Here is a 20,163-nt window from a genome sequence, read left to right on the forward strand (position 1 = left end):
ATGAGTGTTACACTGAAAAAGTAGATTAAAGTGTGTGTGTGTGTGTGTGTGTGACACCATATAGTGTAGAAAACAGCAAACCAGAGTATGCTCTGATAATCTGAGGGAAGGGACAGATGGGGATAAACACTCGCTCAAATCAACACAGCTAGATTATCAGACCTTGGATAGATCTAAGGACGAGTCAAGTCTGAAGATGGGTATCTTTGGGTGTCTCCCTTTTCATATTGGTTTGGGGGGTAGGACCGAGTGAAAGTGAGCCAGGTTTTTTTAATTAAAGAATGCCTATTAAATTGCGATGAAGATTCACTCATGACTGCATGAGAAAAATGTGTACTCCTCTCACCACTTCCTTCAGTTGACCCGCTAACTGAAACGGAAACCACACTAGCTAGCATAATCGTGAAGAAGGATTTGAATCAGTTGCCAGAAACATTTTCCATGTAACAGTGTAAAGCAGTAGGTGCTGGTGGGAGGACGGGCCCATTGTGATGGCTGGAATGGAATATATGGAACAGTATCAAACACATGGAAGCCAGGTTTGATGCCGTTTCTTTCATTCTATCCATTACAATGAGCCCGTCCTCCTATAGCTCCTCCCACCAGCCTCCACTGGTGTACAGATAGTGATCTCACTTATACCATGCATGGACATAAAGAAGACTTACAGTTTGAATGGTAATTTCGCACAGACATAGGCTTTCAATTGAAAACATTTGAACAACAGTCCAAAGCTAAGGGCATCGCAGAGATTGGACTCTGTTATACCCCATAAGAAAGCCAACAACAGTGAATAACATTGTACCATACTATCCAACTCTGTGATGTTATGCTTGCTAGCCTAAACACACATTATTTATCCCCAGGCTTTACAGTTTGTGAAATTGATTCTGAAAACAGAATTATTTGTTAGGATTATTGCTGATATTGATTGTTGTCGCCTGTGTTCTCTCCTCTGGCTCTTACCTCACTTTGGACCACATCGCATGATTATTTCCATAAAACAGCTGTAAGTATGGATGGATTGGAATGTTAGGCCAATGTTTATTTTACTGCTTATCAGAATTACTTTCCCCTAATTTTGAAGTAACCTTGGCCTGTTACATAACATTGCAAAAGCTGTGGTGGTGATGTTGTGCTCCTATGTTACTTTCCAGCAACAAAAGAATCTGGAGGGGTATGTGGGCTTTGCTAGCCTTCCCAACCAAGTGTACAGAAAGTCGGTGAAGAGAGGCTTTGAATTCACCCTGATGGTTGTTGGTAAGAAAATGCTTTTCATATATTGAGGTCATGGTTCAACCGAGTCATGTTTTCAGTCATTTCAGTTTTAACAATACAGTTGACCAGTAAAAGCTCTGTATAGTAAGTTTAGATTTTGAGAAAGGAATAGTTATGTGCAAGCAAAGTGCATGTGTGTGGTTTTTAACCTCCTCTGTCGGGGGAGGGAAGATAACCTCTCGTTTAGTTTTTTTCACATCTGCCTTCCTTTTTAAAATAGCATTGTTTTTGATTGGATTTATTAAAAAACTGCGCAGTATTATCAGAAATACAAGAGTGCCGTTGTAGTACTTGGATGCGGTCATTGAACTCGGCCAGGACCTTCATTTGCTAATCAGTCACTGTTTGGAGGGAAAATGTTTCTTTGGGTCAAACCATTTCCTGTGGTCGGCATAGCAGGAGTTCTCCCTCACTGCTAAGAATAGTTCATCTCGCATTTCATCTGAACAGCAGCCTCTTTCTGAGCCAGTCATGGGTTTATCATTGATCAGTTTAAGAAGTCAGGCTATACTGGTCATTCTATATAAACATGTCTGCCTTGCCAGGCACTCGCATGCAATATGGTTCCTCTTAAACAAGTCACCATGATTTACCCTGCTGTATAAAATGTCCTTTAAGGCAGTGTGTTGGATGGTGCCCAAGTTGGCTGTTGGGGCCCAGAAATGCCTTGAAGATTTCGCCAGCCTGATTGGTATAATAATAATAATTTTTAAAGTCCTATTTCTGTGAATGCAAACACAGCACAAACTGCATATTTTGCTCATGTGAAGCAGGCTAGTTTATATAAATACACCAGTGTTTTCCATGTAACAGGACAGGTTGGCGTGCTGCGCTCAGCGAGGCAAAGTGCGCTGTGCCCGTCACCGCCGATAACGCTAGCCCTTTGTCACACCACCAGTGACCTAAGCCAGCAGGGACATGTGGGCTCAAATCTCCTCAGGACTTGGTAGAGGAGCTAGCTCTGCCTACTGCCGAGGCAGTGTATATGTAATGGTGTACGAGACTGATATTGCTGAATTAGCAAAGAGTCAAACTATCAACCATTTTTCTTGTTTTGCTGAGGATTTTGTATCTATTTTTGTACATTTTAATACAAAATCTACAGCAAAAAAGAAATGGTTGCTAGTTTGCTAATTCAGCAATATCAGTCTCGTACACGGTTACATACACACTGCCTCGGCAGTAGGCAGAGCTAGCTCCTCTCCTCCTGAGGAGATTTGAGCCCACATGTCCCTGCTGGCTTAGATCACAGGTAGTGTGAGAAAGGGCTAGCGTTATCGGCGGTGACTGGCACTATGCCTTGCTGAGTGCAGCGCGCCAACCTGTCCTGTTACATGGAAAACACTGGCGTGTTGATGTAAACTAGCCATCCATATTCATAGGAGTATGATGATGGGCATTGAAATGCACGTAGTCAAGTGCAATCACTCAACACAGAAACGGTAGCTCTCAATACTGTAGCCTGTAAACAGCAGCCCGTTGACGATCGAGGTCAGTGCCAGTGGTAATTTCCACTGCCCTAATGATTTCATTCCCCAGGAGCATGGAGACCAGGCACACAATGGCTAGCCACGCTAGAGAAATGGGACCACACAGCCGGCATGATAAGAGGCATTCTCTAGCCACGTTCAGACCAGGAGCTGTTGTCCTAGCCCTTTACACAATCATTAGATGGATGGTCCTCTTGGACAAATGTCAATGGCCCTCAATCAAAGACATGCCCTTTGATGGGATTTATTGGCTGGGCTTTATTAGAATCTTCTACAGTACCATGGGATGCCTCTAAAGTTGCATGAATGGCAATCCCACAGTGGGATATACTGCAAGAACATCATTCAAAGACATTATAAAAGGCTAACCATACATGTTGAAAGCAAGTATATCCCACTGTGTGATAGCCATTCATGCAACTATATATATATATATATATATATATATTACTGTGCACACTAGGCCAGTGCACTCACTCATTTAAAATGACAATGATCCTAATGTAGCAACACTGTCATTAGGCTATATGAGCCATGCTTACATTTTTTTATTTAAAAAAATAGATTCATTTTTATTGCAACAGTTTTTGTTTTCTTCTAGGTGAATCGGGATTGGGCAAGTCCACGTTGATCAACTCTCTGTTCCTAACAGACTTGTACTCGTCAGAATACCCTGGGCCTTCACACAGAGTCAAAAAGACTGTACAGGTAGTTTAAAACACTTCTGCTTAGCAGTCCTGGATTCTCTGGTTGAATATCCTTATTTCACTGGTGACCATGTTAGTTTTCCTCAGTGTTGATACCTTGGCATTTGAAACACTTTCTGTGATATAGAGCAGACAAGTATTCATACTCCTTGATTTATTCCACATTTTGTGTTAGCCTGAATTTTCTCACCCATCTACACACAATACCCCACAACGGATTGTTTTTGTTTTATTTTTGCGAATGTATCGAAAATGAAATACATTTACATAAGTATTCACACATCTGAGTCAATACTTTGTAGAAGCACATTTGGCAGCGATTTACAGCTGTGAGTCTTTCTCTAAGTCTATAAAAATATTTCCACACCTGGATTGTACAACATTTGCCTTTTATTATTTTAAATGTTTTCAAAGCTCTGTCAAATTGATTGTTGATCATTACTAGACAACCATTGTCAGGTCTTCCCATAGATTTAAGTCAAAATTGTATCTCGGACATTCAGTAACATTCACTATCTTCTTGGTAAGCAACTACACTGGAGATATGGCCTTGTTTTAGGTTACTGTCCTGCTGAAAGATAAGTTCATCTCTGTCTGGTGGAAAGCAGACTGAACCAGGTTTCCCTCTAGGATTTTGCCTGTGCTTAGCTTTATTCCATTTCTTTCTTTTTTTTATCCTGAAACTCCTCAGTCCTTAACGATTACAAGCATACCCATAACATGATGCAGCCACCATTTTATGCTTGCAAATATGGAGGGTGGTACTCAGTAATGTGTTTTATTGGATTTTCTCCAAACATAACACTTTGTATTCAGGACAAAAGTTAATTGCTTCACATTTTTTGCAGTATTACTTTAGTACCTTATTACAAACAGGATGCATGTTTTTGAATGTATTTTATTATGTACAGGCTTCCTCTGTCATTTAGGTTAGTAATTGTGGAGTAACTACAATGTTGATCCATCCTCAGTTTTCTCTGATCACAGCCATTTAAATGCTGTAACTGTTTTAAAGTCACCTCTCCGGCAACGGAGTTAGGAAGGACGCCTGTATCACTTTAGTGACTGGGTGTCATGATACAACATCAAAAGTGTAAGTAATAACTTCACCATGCTCAAAGGGCTATTGAAGGGCTGCTTTAAATTATGATTATTTTACCCATCTATGAATAGGTGCCCTTTGCGAGGCATTGGAAAACATCCCTGGTCTTTGTGGTTGAATCTGTGTTTGAAATTCACTGCACGATTCAAGACGTTTCAGCTTTTTATTTCATTCAATGTGAAAATTAAATTCAAACAACATTTTCCCACTTTGACATTATGAGGTATTGTGTATAGGCTTGTGACGCCAAAACATCTCAATATAATTACACAACAAAATGTGGAAAATGGCAAGGTGTGTGAATACTTTCTGAAGGCACTGGATGTCATTTAGTCCAGAAACTTGCTCTACTTGGCCTCCAAAACCCAACGCTATCTCCACACAGACGCTCGTCTGTTTTTCTGGTTCCTCTGCATAGTTCGGTAATAGCACAGTGTTAGACTGCATGCTGATACATGCAGCTAGAATGAGCATCACCCACTGGCCTCAATGTGTGCTACACACATTTGGCGACAAGTTGTCTTCTTGAGAGGTTGTTTTGGTCCTCTTCATTCCCTTCATTGGGATTGGCAGTATGCTCATTTTTTTCTGTGTTGTGGCAAACACTGTCTTGTGGAGACCGGTGTTGGCTCAACGCATTGGGTACTGCATTGTTGTCCAAAAGTTAAACAACCAGAAGTGTAGTGGGTGCTTAATATTCTTATGATGGTTCTTAGGAAAGTTCTATTGTTCACTATCTCACTGTCATACCAAATATGAACAGTAACAGTATGCATTTAGACAAGGCAACTATTGAAGGCTAATATAATTCTCTATTTCCCAGGTGGAGCAATCCAAAGTGTTAGTAAAGGAAGGTGGTGTCCAGCTCCTGCTCACAATAGTCGACACCCCAGGATTCGGCGACGCTGTGGACAATAGCAACTGGTACGCAAAATTTGACGACAACTCTATTTTGGCTCCAATAAATGCATTGATCTTGGCCCATTTGACAGCCATTTCAGCTCATAGCTTGCGAGCAGGTTTCCAGGAAGTAGCGTCCATTTTTGGCTCAATGTGTGTGGGTTTGTTTCCTCCCTGTGGCTGTGTGTACCGCACAGCTGGCAGCCAGTCATCGACCACATAGACAGCAAGTTTGAGGATTACCTCAATTGTGAGTCGCGGGTGAACAGACGACTGATGCCCGACAGCAGAGTGCAGTGCTGCCTCTATTTCATCGCCCCCTCGGGACACGGGTGAGTCTGGGTGGGAGGGAGGGAGAGAGGTCAGATAGTGTGAATGAAGGGGAGGGCGTCTTGAGATTTACTAAGATTTCACAAGTGTAAAGTAGAATACCCCATATTAGAAATTCCAATAATTTTTGGCTACTGCCTCTTATAGGCTTTTTTTTCTCTCTCTTTATGGTTGTTTTGCAATATACCTACATAGTTGTTTCATATGACTGTTAGTGCTAAAGGGCATTGGCCATCTGTCAGAGAAGGCTGTGTGTATCGTGGCTCTGGGGTAAATGGGATGTGTGCATGCGTTCACTGTTCATTCTCTGTTCTACGGGACATTGTCGTTACAATCCCCCAGTCAATGTTGAGACAGGCTCTTAGGATGAGCAGCTTATGCTGGCCTCTCACACACTGACCCCTCACACACACTCCTCGCAGCACCAGCTGATATAAGCTGACTCGCACTCGAGTGCCTTGCACAGTGACAATGCTCACGGGAAACAGCTGGGGAAAGTGTTCTGGACACAGACAGTAGTTATTTGTGTTGTCATCGTTGATAAATTACTTGTTTGTTTACACTACTAGAGCTCCATTGCAAACAATGTTTTATTAGTTAATAGATGTAAGGAAAGAAATGTGAGCTTCGTGGTTTGCTATGAAAATAGTGGCCCTGTCAGGAATCTATCCATCGGTACCCCTACCCCAGCATTTATGGTATTAATGTACATTTTGTCACGTCTCCCTCCAGACTGAAGCCTCTGGATATTGAGTTTATGAAACGGTTGCATGAGAAGGTGAACGTCATCCCACTGATCGCAAAAGCAGACACTCTCACCCCAGAGGAGTGCCAACGGTTCAAGAAGCAGGTCAGTGGGCTCTGTCTGGGGGTGGCTGGGCTCTGTCTGGGGGGCTGGGCTCTGTCTGGGGGGCTGGGCTCTGTCTGGGGGGGGGGGGCTGGGCTTACACAGACGAAGACTTGATTGTTGCTGATAGAAATAGACTGTTTGGGCAGAATGGGAGGTTTCCCATTCCACATACTGCTCTGACGATGCCCTCTAAATTTCCCCTGGGCAGTACAGTCTGAATGGAGTTGATACCACATGATAAAAAGAACTGTCTCGCACGTCTTTTGTATGTTAATAAATCCTACTGAACCTTCCCTCAGATCATGCGGGAAATCCTGGAACATAAAATCAAGATCTACGAGTTCCCAGAGACGGATGATGAGGAAGAGAACAAACTGGTGAAGAAGATCAAGGTATAATACAAATGTACCTCGAGGAGTTGTAAGCACCATGCGTGCACCAACGAACTTAGCCATTTGAACTGTTAGGCACTTAGCTGCATCAGTCCCGCCTGGATATTGCGATCGCAATTGTTTTTGCAAAATCAACAATTCCCTGCTTATTATGCGAGGGTGTGCAAATTACCAATCACCACACTATTACCACATAAAACAGTAAAATCATTGCATTATTACCACATATAGCTCTCCAATCACTGCACACAAAAAAAGAGTGCTGGACATTTTAACCAATAACCCACTTTTACTGCATAAAATGGTTCAATCAAGCAGCATGTCAAACTTTTTTCCAAATGGGTCAAAATCGTTGCAAATTGCCATGTAAAATATCTGAATTGCTGCAGCAAAACCAAATATTTTGGCCCACAACTAGCCTATCACAAAATTCTGGAGGGGCTGTTGCATACACACACACACGTCTCACACGCCGTTGTGTTATTTTGCTTGCAGGACCGTCTGCCCCTGGCCGTGGTGGGCAGTAACACCATCATCGAGGTGAACGGGAAGAGGACCAGAGGACGACAGTACCCATGGGGAGTGGCAGAAGGTACCAGGCATGATGGGAGATGAAGTTAGGGGGAAAGGGGAAAATCTATTAAGAGGCTCCTTTTGGAGAGGGGTTTGAATATGTATTGATTGTCTTTCCTTGCAGTTGAGAACGGAGACCACTGTGATTTCACCATCCTACGAGACATGCTCATCAGGTACAGACTCAAAACATGAAGTTACAAAAATGTATAGGAAATGACAATGCATTTAAAAAAATGAATCAAATTGTAACGTTGTCAACCACATTGACCATAGCCTCAATATGAAGGTTTCTAAGACTTGTTTTGTTGCGTACAGAACCCACATGCAGGACCTGAAGGACGTGACCAATAACGTCCACTATGAGAACTACCGTAGCAGGAAGCTGGCAGCCGTCACCTACAACGGACAGGACAACAACAGGGTCAAGGGTCAACAGTCGACGAAGTGAGTCCAACAGCTACCAGTGGTTCTCTATTTAACATGCACAGCCTAACTTTTTTTTGCTTAAAGGCATATTTTACCTGACCGATAATCTACTGGACATTTGAAATGTTTTATCATATTGACGTGATATTTAGGCTGTGTATAAATGGATGATTATTGTTCTAGTGTTCTTGGGGGTAATTCTTTTCCAATATAGGTCCATCATTCCAAATGCAGGTATTACAGCTTAAAGGGACACTTATGGATTTTGGCAATGAGGCCCTTTATCTACTTCCCCAGAGTCTGATGAACTCGGGGATGCCATTTTTATGTCTCTCCGTGCAGTTTAAAGGAAGTTGCTATCTAGTACAATGCTAACTAGCGTAAGCGCAATTGCTAACTAGTGTTAGCGCAATGACTGGAAGTATAAGGGTATCTGCAGATACCCATAGACTTCCAGTCATTGTGCTAACGCTAGTTAGCATTGGCTTGCAACGCTATCTCGAACTTCCTTCATACTGGACACGGATATAAAAATGGTATCCACAAGTTCATCCGACTCTTGGGAAGTAGAAAAGGGCGTGGTTGCCAAAATCCATAACTATCCCTTTAAATTCCACACTGCTGCTCTCTCACACCTAAGACCCTGTTATGTACACCAACCACGCTCCGCATCGTAGCTCTTTACTGAGAGACACCCTCACACGCTGCGGTTCCTAACGCACAGCTACGCACCAAACACATGCTACTACTGCTCACTACTACTACACACACCGTTTCATGCCTCTTGAAAAGTGGTTTTGTTTCTTTGTAAACTTTTCCTTGTTTACCGCAAGAAAGTAGATGTTTCGTTCTTAGTGTATGTTTTCGTTAGTGCGGTCAGTCCGTTTGAGTTTTTCCGTTGTCGTAGTGCATGATTTCATCGCAGCATGCTAAGTGTGTGTGTTTCTGTTTTTTTAGACATGACACAGGTGAAGGCATGTAAGTGGTCAATTTATGTTTCTTTAGATCTTTTAAAATTTTTTTTTTTAAATATACCATTTTCCTCCCTTGTCCATGTTCTTCTGTCTGGATTCTCTTTCTCCCAGTTCAGGGTGTTTTCCTCTCTCCTTTCTCCCCCATGTCAGACAATGTCTCAAGGAACCCTGTAGATGCCAACATTGAGAAGTCAACTGGGAATTGATAAACACGCATATTACATTGCAAATACTTCACGTGTAATTAGCGTAGTTAGACTGGTTGCTTCTTCTCACTTTCAATTGAGTTTACTAACATTTAGCTAAGCTAACATCCCAAAGCACCACTTTTTCACTACAGTTACTCACTAGCCTATGCTAACATCTTAGCTAACTCAGCTCCGTGATTGCTTGGTGCTGGTCTTTGAGCAAATTGGGTTTCTTCTTCCCTCTGCTTTTCCACACTTCAGTCACCACATTGAGTCCTACCATTCCTTTCATGCATAGATCCTTGTATGTGCCAATTCCCTGCAAGGAAATGGGGGTGACATTACTGTGCGGATTGTTCCACTGTGTTGGTGATGGATGGTGACGGTGCACTGTGGGACTGGTCTGACTGTTTTCCTGCATACGTGTGTGACCCTGCAGGAGCCCCTTGGCTCAGATGGAGGAGGAGCGGCGGGAGCACGTGGCCAAGATGAAGAAGATGGAGATGGAAATGGAACAGGTGTTTGAGATGAAGGTCAAGGAGAAGATCCAGAAGCTGAAAGATTCCGAGGCTGAGGTAACATCAGTCACATTGCCTTACTACACTACTGACCCCTACCGTATGGTTTGACTTCTTACTTCCTGATGCATAAACACTCACTTTTTGGTGGGTGTTGATGCACTGAAAGTCTTAGTGAGACAGGGAGTGGGGGGTGTGAGCGGATGTGTTTAATGACTAGTTCTCGTGTGTGTGTGTGTGAACGTGAACTTCACTGCCCCTCTCTCTGAAGTGTTACATTTCCAAATGCACACTTATTTAACCAGGATAGTCTTCTTCGCAACAATTGTCAGTTATTCAGTGAGTCACAGTTGTGAGCATGTCTTCTCAATTGTTTTCAAAATGTCTCTTCTGCAGCTGTCAAGGCGTCATGAGCAGATGAAGAAGAATCTGGAGGCCCAGCACAAGGAGCTGGAGGAGAAGAGACGCCAGTTTGAGGATGACCGGGCCAACTGGGAGGCCAATCAGCGCCTGGAGCAACAGAGACTGGATGCCTCCAGGTAACAGTGTCTGTCACATGCCTGAACTGTAGTGGTGACTTTGGTTGTTACAGAAGTAGCTCTATTTATTGTTGTCTGTTGGCTAGAGAAAAAAGCTCAACTGGACACACAAACAAGGGTGTGTGCAGAACGTAATACCAGTGTGTCCCACTAGATGTCACTGTTGTATAATCAGTATCTCAACCACTGTTTGTAAATGTTTGCATCATTATATTGCCTTATATACTATATTCACTGCAACATGATCTCCTCTACAGGACTCTGGAAAAGAACAAAAAGAAGGGGAAGATATTTTAGACAGTCTGAAGAAACACCAAGTTGTACTTGTTGCCAGCTTGGACATCTATGTGTGGCACCAAAGCTCTTGTACAGCCCAGCTGGGTCTGCATGTACTGTCACAATGACCGGAAGAGAGCTGCCTGTGGATTTCTCCAAGGAATGTGTTTACCTTAACCAAACTTACCGTCTTAGACAGGCCAAACCTATATATAACTGAATACTGCCCAAGGTTGCAATGTCTATTTAACAACTGATTACTACAGTTTTTTATGCAGAGCAACAATCATGTTTCAGTGGTTTTATTTGTTTACATGCACAAAAGCTCTTCCATGATGTGGAAAAGAAAATGGCATTTCCAAAAACCGTTTTGTTTAGTAAAGTGTAACAGATAAACCTCATACTGAACAGCTCCCCATGCAATGTAGCCTAACAGGAAACGACAGTCTCGGTCTCTCAATAGGAGGAATGGGAAATCTAAAAGAGGCTAAAATGCACCTTGGGCTTTTTGTTTTTTTTTATGGCTGAAGCTTTTTCCAAAATGTAACGCTTTCTTCTGTTTTTAGCCAATTTCACTAGCCTTGGACCACCATTAACTTCATAAATGTTATATTTCAGTTAGTTTATTTTTTATATATACACCGAGCCAGCTAAAGTCATTTTTTTTTTGTATGTAAGAATTAATCTGAAGCTTTGACCAGTTTCTGAGGAGGATTGACTGTTTAAAATACATTCAGTAGTCGTACAAAGAGCAAAAAAATAAATGAAAGGAATATTTCTGTAACTCCACATGTCATCAGATTAAGTGGGACAAGGAAGTCAATACCATATTTTGCTTTGCCTATGTACTCCATCTGTATTTTTATTTGTATTGTACAAAGTCACTTAATAAACATGTGATAGACTTGCAATGCAATGAATGCTGCTAAGAGATGCATGTTGATACTGCATTACTACATTCAGAATACCTATTATGTAGGCCTACTGATATTTAAACAGTTTAAATGTGTTACTTATTTTTGCTCTGTAGTTCAGTATTAATCTGCTTCGTCTACACCATATCTCCACCAGAGGGCAACATGGGTTTCCTTTTCAGCGTTTCTCAGTTTAGTGGTTTTACTTTTGATGTAAGTATTCTGCCACATTACATGCACAATATGAATGTTTTCAGAGCACTAGCAGGTTATTTGCCGGAATATATTTGACATTTCACACAGTAATATGCATATTCCTTCATTTTCTAAAGCAATTTTTGCAAGTACTGTTAATGTTTTCCAAATGTTTTCAAAACATTGGACTTCACGCTTGACTGAAACAATCATGCAAACACATGTTCAGTGCATCCTGGTTCACACTTAATTATTTTGATGCAAGTTGTATGTAGCTGCTATGGAGATCCATTAGAAGGAACCTGCAGGAATAACAGTATGTCCTAAGAGAAAGAAAAAAACTCACTCAGAATGAGTCATGGATACACTAAATGCTGATATTTTTTACCTTGTTCCTCTGAGCTCCTTTTACCCATCAGTCCAACAAAAGACTCAAATTTCTGCCCTGGGAAAGAGGTGATAGTAGGGCAATTTCAGACTGAGAAAAGTACATCTCCCACAGTGATCCCATTTTGACATTACACAGCAGAGTCGTAGGAATTGTATATGGCATGAAAGCAGTTCCACCTTAGTGGTTTTCATACCTTCTATCATATAATTACATATTTAATAGGATCTCTGTGCCTTATATCCCATGAATATCTTCATAATAGTAGCCTCAGTAAAATTGAGTTGAAATGGTCAGTACCAACAGTGTAATGCGGGCAACACTTACCTGGTCTTATTACCTGGGATTTTGCTGTAAAGAGTGGAAGGGAAAAAGCAAAAATACAGATGAGCTTTTATAGAAATAGAATATATTTAAAATATTGAATTATTACTAGAAAGTAGTTAGCCTCTACCAGAGCCTCTTTTCCCCATAAGACCAAAGAATTGGCGTGACTCAGGTTTTCGAGTCATTCTTTTCATGATTTCTTTATATTGCTCAGATAGTTGCAATTTCCTCTGAATAAATAAAATACACAATTTAGCTTATTCATTTGATAGTAGCCTAAACTAATCATGAGAAGATTATTATGAAGCCTATCACTGCCCGTGGCTGCTTCCTAAATAGTCCACATTTACAAATGTACGGGACAGTGCTGAAACATTTTTTTATCTTAATATCGACAATGCCACTATATAGGCTACAGTCAAATATTTCAAACATATTTTTGCCAATTTGAGAGAAGTGTCCTACCGTATCATTGTCTTCTCTCCAACTGCCATCAAAATGTATTTTTTTTGGCTGAGGACAGATGCCATAACGAGGGAAAATACCATAATGAGTAGAATTATCTTCATTGTGGTAGCAGCTGTGCTGTGCATAAAGTTGTTCCTCTTCATGCGTTTATTTTATTTGATGAGAGTAACTTTACTGATAAAATCAGACCAATGGCCTGAATAAATACTGAATTCCTATAATATCAAGAGTTTCAAAGATGCAGCATGCTGCAATACCTACACCAAGCAAATTTTAACAGAGAAAAGTGCGTCTATCCATTGGCGCGACATTACAATCGGCGCATCTGTGCGCGCCGGCGTTGTTATGCACAGACAGAGCTGAAGTGGATGTCAATGTCAAGCCATTAGGTCATATTATGAGTCAGTAGGTATGTCTTTGTGTTTCAATTTCTGAAGGGGAAAACCACTGTTGCTTCTGTTCAACAGAGGCCTAAAATCTACATGTCTGGAACAAGGCTAGTCTACTTTTGGCACTGTGCTGGACTCGCAATCACTCAATTCCATCCAGAAGTACAACATAAACAAGTGACGTCAAAACGTCATATTTAATATATGTTAGCCTATTTCTACCGATTTTTAATGACACAAAGACGCTTTATATAGTATAAAAGAAACACAAGAAACGTTAAACAAAAAGTAGGGAGTAGGACAATAAAAAGAAAGAGTGTGATGGGTCAGAGTGAGCGAGAAAGCAGGTGTGTGTGTGAGAGAGAAAGAGACTATGCGTGCGTGTATGTGTACAGTGAAATCCTTCAACCAAGCATAAACACACATACAGTAATAATCCTTCCGTCTGTAAGACTTTTTAGCATTTATGGGGCGCCGTACAAGTGCACGCGCCCACTTCAAAAATCCATTGGAATAAACAATGAAGTACTCGTCCTTATACCGTCTGTCAACTCCCGGCTCAATGCTGTCAATTAAAAAAAGATATATACATATTCTGCATTTATACAGCAATGACCAAATATACTGCTGTGTGCATATTGATTTAGAACATTGTCGACATACCGCCACCGTTGTGGGTGGAACATGGGGCTTGGTTATTATCAACGTTGGTGCTGTGCTGCTTAATAGTAACGTTCGACCTACATGTCATTCAAAAAGTGTAAACAGCGAAAATTAGAGGGATGAAGTCAACTCATAATTTAGACTACGACGAGCGTGCATTCTCAACATCTACATTTGCGCACAGCACCGTCAACTTCATATCCAAAATAACTCCTCAACAAGTCACAGTATTGGAGCCAGGTAACACAGCTCCAGCTTTCTGTGGTAACCCTGGATGGAGAATTCGTTTACCCGCCACATGCAGGGTTGAACGGGCCATTGGTAATTCCTGCTTTTACCAACAAGTCTGCCTTTTTGGTGTGCCTGTGGAACTCCGAGTCGTCATTAACCGACTTGGTCCAGGACCTACCCGATAGCACCCACCAATAGGTATCATTACAAAGGAGCAACACACATGTTTACTGTTGTTTGTTAATATAGAGGAGACAGGCCATTAAACAGAACTGACATATTACAAGTTCCCCCTTGTGTTTCTGTTCAACAGAAAGAAATAACTTTTGTCCAGATTGCACTTCTCCCCTGTTCCTGTATTTGGCTATGGGAACTGGATTCCCAGTGTGCTGTACTCCTGGGGCCGTTCGGGACACAACTGTGGCCTTTCTCAGGCAGTTTGTACCTCTACAGGTAGGGAATACTCGCTATGCACTGTAGGAATGGTGCACTCATCAAAGCACCAGTGGAAGTTTCATTGTGCCTTGCATTTAGATCCCAACTGTCTGTGGTCCATTTAACTTTCCTTTTTGACTATTATTCTTTTTATCCTGGATGAACATATTATAGTTCAGAGTTCTCAGGGTGCCATCAGAGTTATTTAATGACAGATGGGCCATGTATTTATTGTTTTCTATGTTCATCTTCTGGAAGTGACGTATCTATTGAAATGTTAATTACATACAGGGTGGAATATGCCAGTGATTGTCAAGAGACTTGGACAACTGTATAACAACTCTTCTGTTAATCCTGGAAAATGGCAGTTAAATGTTTCCCCGCGTCTCTCCACCTCTCCCTCTCTCCGTCTCATAACTGACCTTGGTGAAAAAGGAACCCAGGCAACGACACCTGCAGCGGAGGGGGCGGGCTCACACCCGTCGCCTGCATCAATCAACTGTGTATGTTATTTTACACTTGTTGATTGTCAAATTCGCAACCATAAATGAATATTGGACCAAATAAAGTGACTATATGGATGTTTATATTCTATGTTTTGTAGATATGGGCACATGGTGACCGTGTCCTTTCAGAGTACCCCCTCTCCAAACTTCTTCATTGGCATTGACCAGCAGGGGGCACTGTCTGAGATGGGCTGGTTCCTCTACCCCTCCTTCAAGTTCATCAACTGGCAGGCCCAGTGGTAAGCAGTAAGCACACTATGGATTCCCCAGTTATTACAGTAAACTGAAGACATCTGGAATTCATATGTCAGGAGTATGCGAAGAAAGAGAAAGATTTTCAGCTATTTGGTAGCTATAACCATTCCTTCATAGGTTTGATTTCTATGAGGCGCTTCAGACTAGACTCCGTGACCCAGCCTCGGTGGTCCCTGTGTTTGAGGAGATCCAGATGCAAGGACAGAGTGGAGCAGTAGCCACAATCAGTGTAGGTGAAGGGGGAGACCGGTTGGGCAAGACAAAATATTTAAGTGCCTTTGAACGGGGTATGGTAGTAGGTGCCAGGCACACTGGTTTGAGTGTGTCAAGAACTGCAATGCTGCTGGGTTTTTCACGCTCAACATTTTCCTGTGTTTATCAAAATGGTCCAACCAACTTGACACAACTATGGGAAGCATTGGAGTCAACATGGGCCAGCATCCCTGTGGAACACTGTCGACACTTTGTAGTCCATGCCCCAACAAATTGAGGCTGTTCTGAGGGCAAAAAGGGTGCAACTCAATATTAGGAACGTGTTCCTAATGTTTTGTACACTCAGCATTTATGGTCGTGCCATACACTAAGTCGACAATAAATGCACCAGCTTTGAATATAATTAGAATTTGATAGATATTTTAAAGGAATTTTGACTTTGCCATTTCACTGTGTCGGTAGTCATGTTGGATTTTGACATGTTGGAGTTGGACGCGTTTCTGTTCTGTCCCAGCCAGAGGAATGACTCCCACTGGGGTCACACTGTGCAGCTGTTTGTGTGCTGTAACGATTTCAGTCCCCATTGCAACATGGAGATGGGGCGCTGTATAACAGCCTTCCCGCAGGTACAGTCTGTACATTTGTTGTCACATGATATTGATACCATTTGACATGAGTCCCCAAAATGCATTTTGGTATTTGTTAAGATCACTCTTGAAGGGCAAAAAGCTGTTCCATTTCCATTGACTTCCATTGATGTTTTTTTTTAAATCTCCATATCAAATCATTTCTGGGTAACAATGAAGTACCTTATTGTGGTTGTTTTCAATTAAAAGTGTAAAAAAGAAAACCAAAAAGCTTCTTATTAAGGAGCAACTTCTCAAAAGAAGAATTTTGCTGGGACTGTCTGGGTGGGAGTGGTCTGAGGGGCCTAATGGGAGGGATATGTAACCTGAAAACTAGCACTTATTGGCAGAGGTTTGAAACTGTTTTTGTTATTGGTCTACTAACTTATACCACCTGGTGATGTCGCCAGACAGGCCAAAAACACCCGTGCAAAACAAGCAGAAATTCCAGGCAGTCTTTTCAAACAGCTCTTACACTAAAAGGGTATTATCATAATCTTCACAATTTTACAGTATTACTTCAACTTCATAGTGTGGAAATATATACTGAATGAAAATATAAATGCAACAATTTCAACTGAGTTACAGTTCATATAAGGAAATCAGTCAATTGAAATAAATTCATTAGGCCCTAATCTATGGATTTCATATGACTGGGCAGGGGTGTGCCTGGGAGGGCATAGGCCCACCCACTTGGGAACAGGCCCAGTCAACCAGACTGAGTTTTTCCCCACAAACGGGGCTTTATTACGGACTGAAATACTACTCAGTTTCATCAGCTGGTCTCGGACGATCCCACAGGTGAAGAAGCCGGATGTTGAGGTCCTGGGCTGGCGTGGTTACTCGTGGTCTGCGGTTGTCACGTACTGGATGTACTGCCAAATTCTCTAAAACGACGTTGGAGGTGGCTTATGGTAAAGAAATTAACATTAAATTCTCTGGCAACAGCTCTGGTATTCTTGCAGTCAGCATGCCAATTGCACGCTCCCTCAACTTGAGACATCTGTGGTGTTGTGTGACAAAACTGCAGATTTTAGAGTGGCCTTTTATTGTCCCCAGCACAAGGTGCACCTGTGTAATGAGAGGGCTGTTTAATCAGCTTCTTGATATGCCACACCTGTATTTTTACTGTATAGAAAATGCTAAGTGATGGTTAGGCAATAGGACTGACTCTTTCACTTTAAAAACCCCAACATTAAATAGGTTTCCAGTGTGTGGGTATGCCATCCTGTTGTGTACAGTTCTACTAGTGACAATGGACAGAAATCACTCTTCTTGAGCAATTTAGACCATTTCATCCCTCTTTCATCATGGGTAGAAAAAGATGTGCACTTCCATCCTAAGCAAAGTGCCATAGAAAATAACAGGATGTTTGCAAATAGTTGCTGGAAAGTTGTCCTGGCAAAGGACAACCCCCCTATGAGTCTCAGTCATGACAGATTAGTCATAGAGGAAAAAGTACTCCAGTATCAGCTTTTTCTCACTGCACCAATGCAATACCGTCTAAAGACAGTATCATTACAATATCATTCTGTATTTCTTATATGGTAATAAGTAACAGGATGAACTCTTCAAACAGATGTTATAACTAGATTTTGCTCTTGTTGTAGCCAATCACTCATCCAAGCTTTACCCCTTGAAGCTGATGTCATTGTACAGTGGAGGCACCTTTGACAAGGAATACAACAGGAGACACCAACCAATCAAATTCACTGTCCCAGCCTCAACAACAAAGGTATGATGCAGAATTGATATTTATTCTGTTTACATTCACTCATAATAAAGGGTAATTGTCATATACTGCATGTTCTTACATGTTTTAATATGCCTTTGTTTTAGTTAGTGCTTTGGCCATAATGTGGGTAGAAACTGCTTTACAAATCAATTTATTATTGCAATCAGTCGTTTTGTGTACCATATTGTGTCTTTAGGTGCTTAGTATGCTGTAATCCCAGGCCACGGGAGCGACGAGAACAGCTGCGGCGAGTTCTGTGTGACATCACACCACTTCCTCGTCAAGGGAGCATTCAATCACACTCGTATTTTTGACTCGGCAGGTGGGAAATGACTAACGTTCAAGTTTGGTCATGCAGATTCATATAATCTTCCCATAGTCTGGGCCATAGTTACATTAGCATGATGAGGCTGTATTTCTCTGAGGGCAATTAAATTGAACCGCGGGACAATTATTTTATTCTAATTGGAAGGACAGGGGGGGGGTGGAACATTATTGTTTTTACACAGTAAATAAGCCCAGATTTACATTGTATTTCACAATAGCATAATCATTTCATACCTTGATTACATTGAGACGTGGTCACATAGGTCTCTTTATGTATTCGCATGAATACTTGAGAACAGATTTCCTAAATTAAAGGATTTAGCTCAATTCCTGGAAAGTCATATTTTTTGCCCTAAAACAAAATAAATTTGTGGGCCAATTTGGCCTGCAAGCTTCCTGTTGCTGACCCCTGTCCTAGGGCGTTTTCCTGCTTGTGTCCCTATTCTATTCTTATTTGAGTGAGTCAGGTGTGGGTCTTTTGTCATGTGTTTTGTTCCAAATTAATGTAGCTCCTACCATATCAATGCATTATACTGCATTTACCATGTTTTCAGTGCAGCATTCTTTAACGATCCCATTGTCCTGACTGTTTCCTGGGGTTGTGTTATTCTCCAGGTTCAGCCCTGGGGTGTGCCATGTGGGTGGGAGAGGGGGCGGTGCCCAACGAGCATGGCACCTGGCTGTACGGCCGTGGGGGCTGGTGTGGTGGGCTACAGGTCAACCCCTGGAGGATTGACATCACCACACAGGTAATAGAACTATCACCAGACCTCGTCATGAAAAGTTGCCCTTGCGGTTCGCCATCAGAAACCTCTTTGTTTAGCTAGCAGTGGATACGATCACATGCAACTTCAAATGCAGCTCATGCAAGTTAACAAACACGTAATCGGATGGTTATCGTCTGCAACATCACAGGTGTCATCAGAGGATTGATTAAATCACAATTAGAGCTAGTTAAAGCCAGAAGAATAATGCACTTGTTGAACATACAGTAGCTATAGCCATCAGTCTTGCATGTTTTCATGGTCATCACTCAGTCACTGTTAAGTTGGTCAGGGTCCTCACTTTAGCGTCAGATATCCTGCTACAGAGCTTTCTGGTGTGGGGATGCGTGCGCATCACTCGAATGTGACAATTGCTTGTAAACGAAAAATGGTTTTATACGTCCTTTCCATAGAAATATATAATTTATCATTAGATCTATCATAGATCTATCTAATTTAATCATTCTATTTCTATGGTTCTTTCATCCTCACCTCACCTTGTTTTGATTGATATTGAACTATGAAATGATGACGTAACAGATTTCTATTTTCCAGCTTCAGAGCACAATGTTGCCACCTTCAAATGCATACTAAAGAGGCATTCTTTCACCATGTAAACAAGACCATAACACAGTCTTTGTAAATTTGCATGCCTTTTTTGGTGTTTTAGCTGTTATTTCTGACATTGAAAGAGTTTCAAGACAACAATTTTGCTAATCTTCTATCCCACATACTGCAGGGTTTTTGACGGAAAGGTTAAGCATTCAATTTCAAAATGTTTGCTACAGTAGGCATTTGTGTCCATTAGTTTACAGTGGAGTGCCCTTCGTGAAATGACCTATTAGATGAGTACAGCACTTGATCACTCATGAGTCCTTGGAAAGGCACACATGACCCTGTCTTTCCAAAGCTTCAGTTATATTTTATTTATTTGATACACACACATCATTTTCATGGCCACTTCATTTGATTACCACAGGCTTAATTTGTAATCCATGGATATTACAGTATTGGGGCTGTTGTTTATGGTTGTTTTGATTACTATAGTGTTTCTCCCGAGGCCTTGAATTGTTCTTTCTTGTTGTCTTTCTCAGCTGGACATGAGTGGGATTAAAGCTCAGAGAGTGTGAAGCTCATTTTGCTCTTCAGAAAAGTTGAAGGCGGCTACTTAACCTGGTCAA

The 20,163-nt window shown here is 41.6% G+C and overlaps 1 protein-coding gene and 1 pseudogene across 2 annotated transcripts; both read left to right on the forward strand.

Moving 5' to 3' along the window:
* Positions 1-1,163: 1,163 nt before the first annotated feature.
* LOC115141129 (septin-7) lies at positions 1,164-11,457 on the forward strand. 2 transcript variants are annotated; one of them, XM_029679794.2, is made up of 13 exons: positions 1,164-1,260; positions 3,370-3,476; positions 5,401-5,501; positions 5,675-5,809; positions 6,540-6,657; positions 6,957-7,049; positions 7,545-7,641; positions 7,747-7,798; positions 7,941-8,069; positions 9,009-9,029; positions 9,653-9,788; positions 10,128-10,270; positions 10,528-11,457. In XM_029679794.2, exons 1-13 carry the CDS (start codon positions 1,251-1,253, stop codon positions 10,565-10,567), a joined length of 1,182 nt encoding a protein of 393 aa, XP_029535654.2. In that variant the 5' UTR covers positions 1,164-1,250; the 3' UTR covers positions 10,568-11,457. The 2 variants fall into 2 exon arrangements, with proteins under 2 accessions (XP_029535654.2, XP_029535655.2); XM_029679795.2 differs by lacking the exon at positions 9,009-9,029.
* A 168-nt stretch (positions 11,458-11,625) lies between these two features.
* On the forward strand, positions 11,626-20,112 carry LOC115142241 (uncharacterized; annotated as a pseudogene).
* Positions 20,113-20,163: the final 51 nt, after the last annotated feature.

This window comes from Oncorhynchus nerka, linkage group LG14 (genome assembly GCF_034236695.1).
Source record: "Oncorhynchus nerka isolate Pitt River linkage group LG14, Oner_Uvic_2.0, whole genome shotgun sequence".
Taxonomy (NCBI): domain Eukaryota; kingdom Metazoa; phylum Chordata; class Actinopteri; order Salmoniformes; family Salmonidae; genus Oncorhynchus; species Oncorhynchus nerka.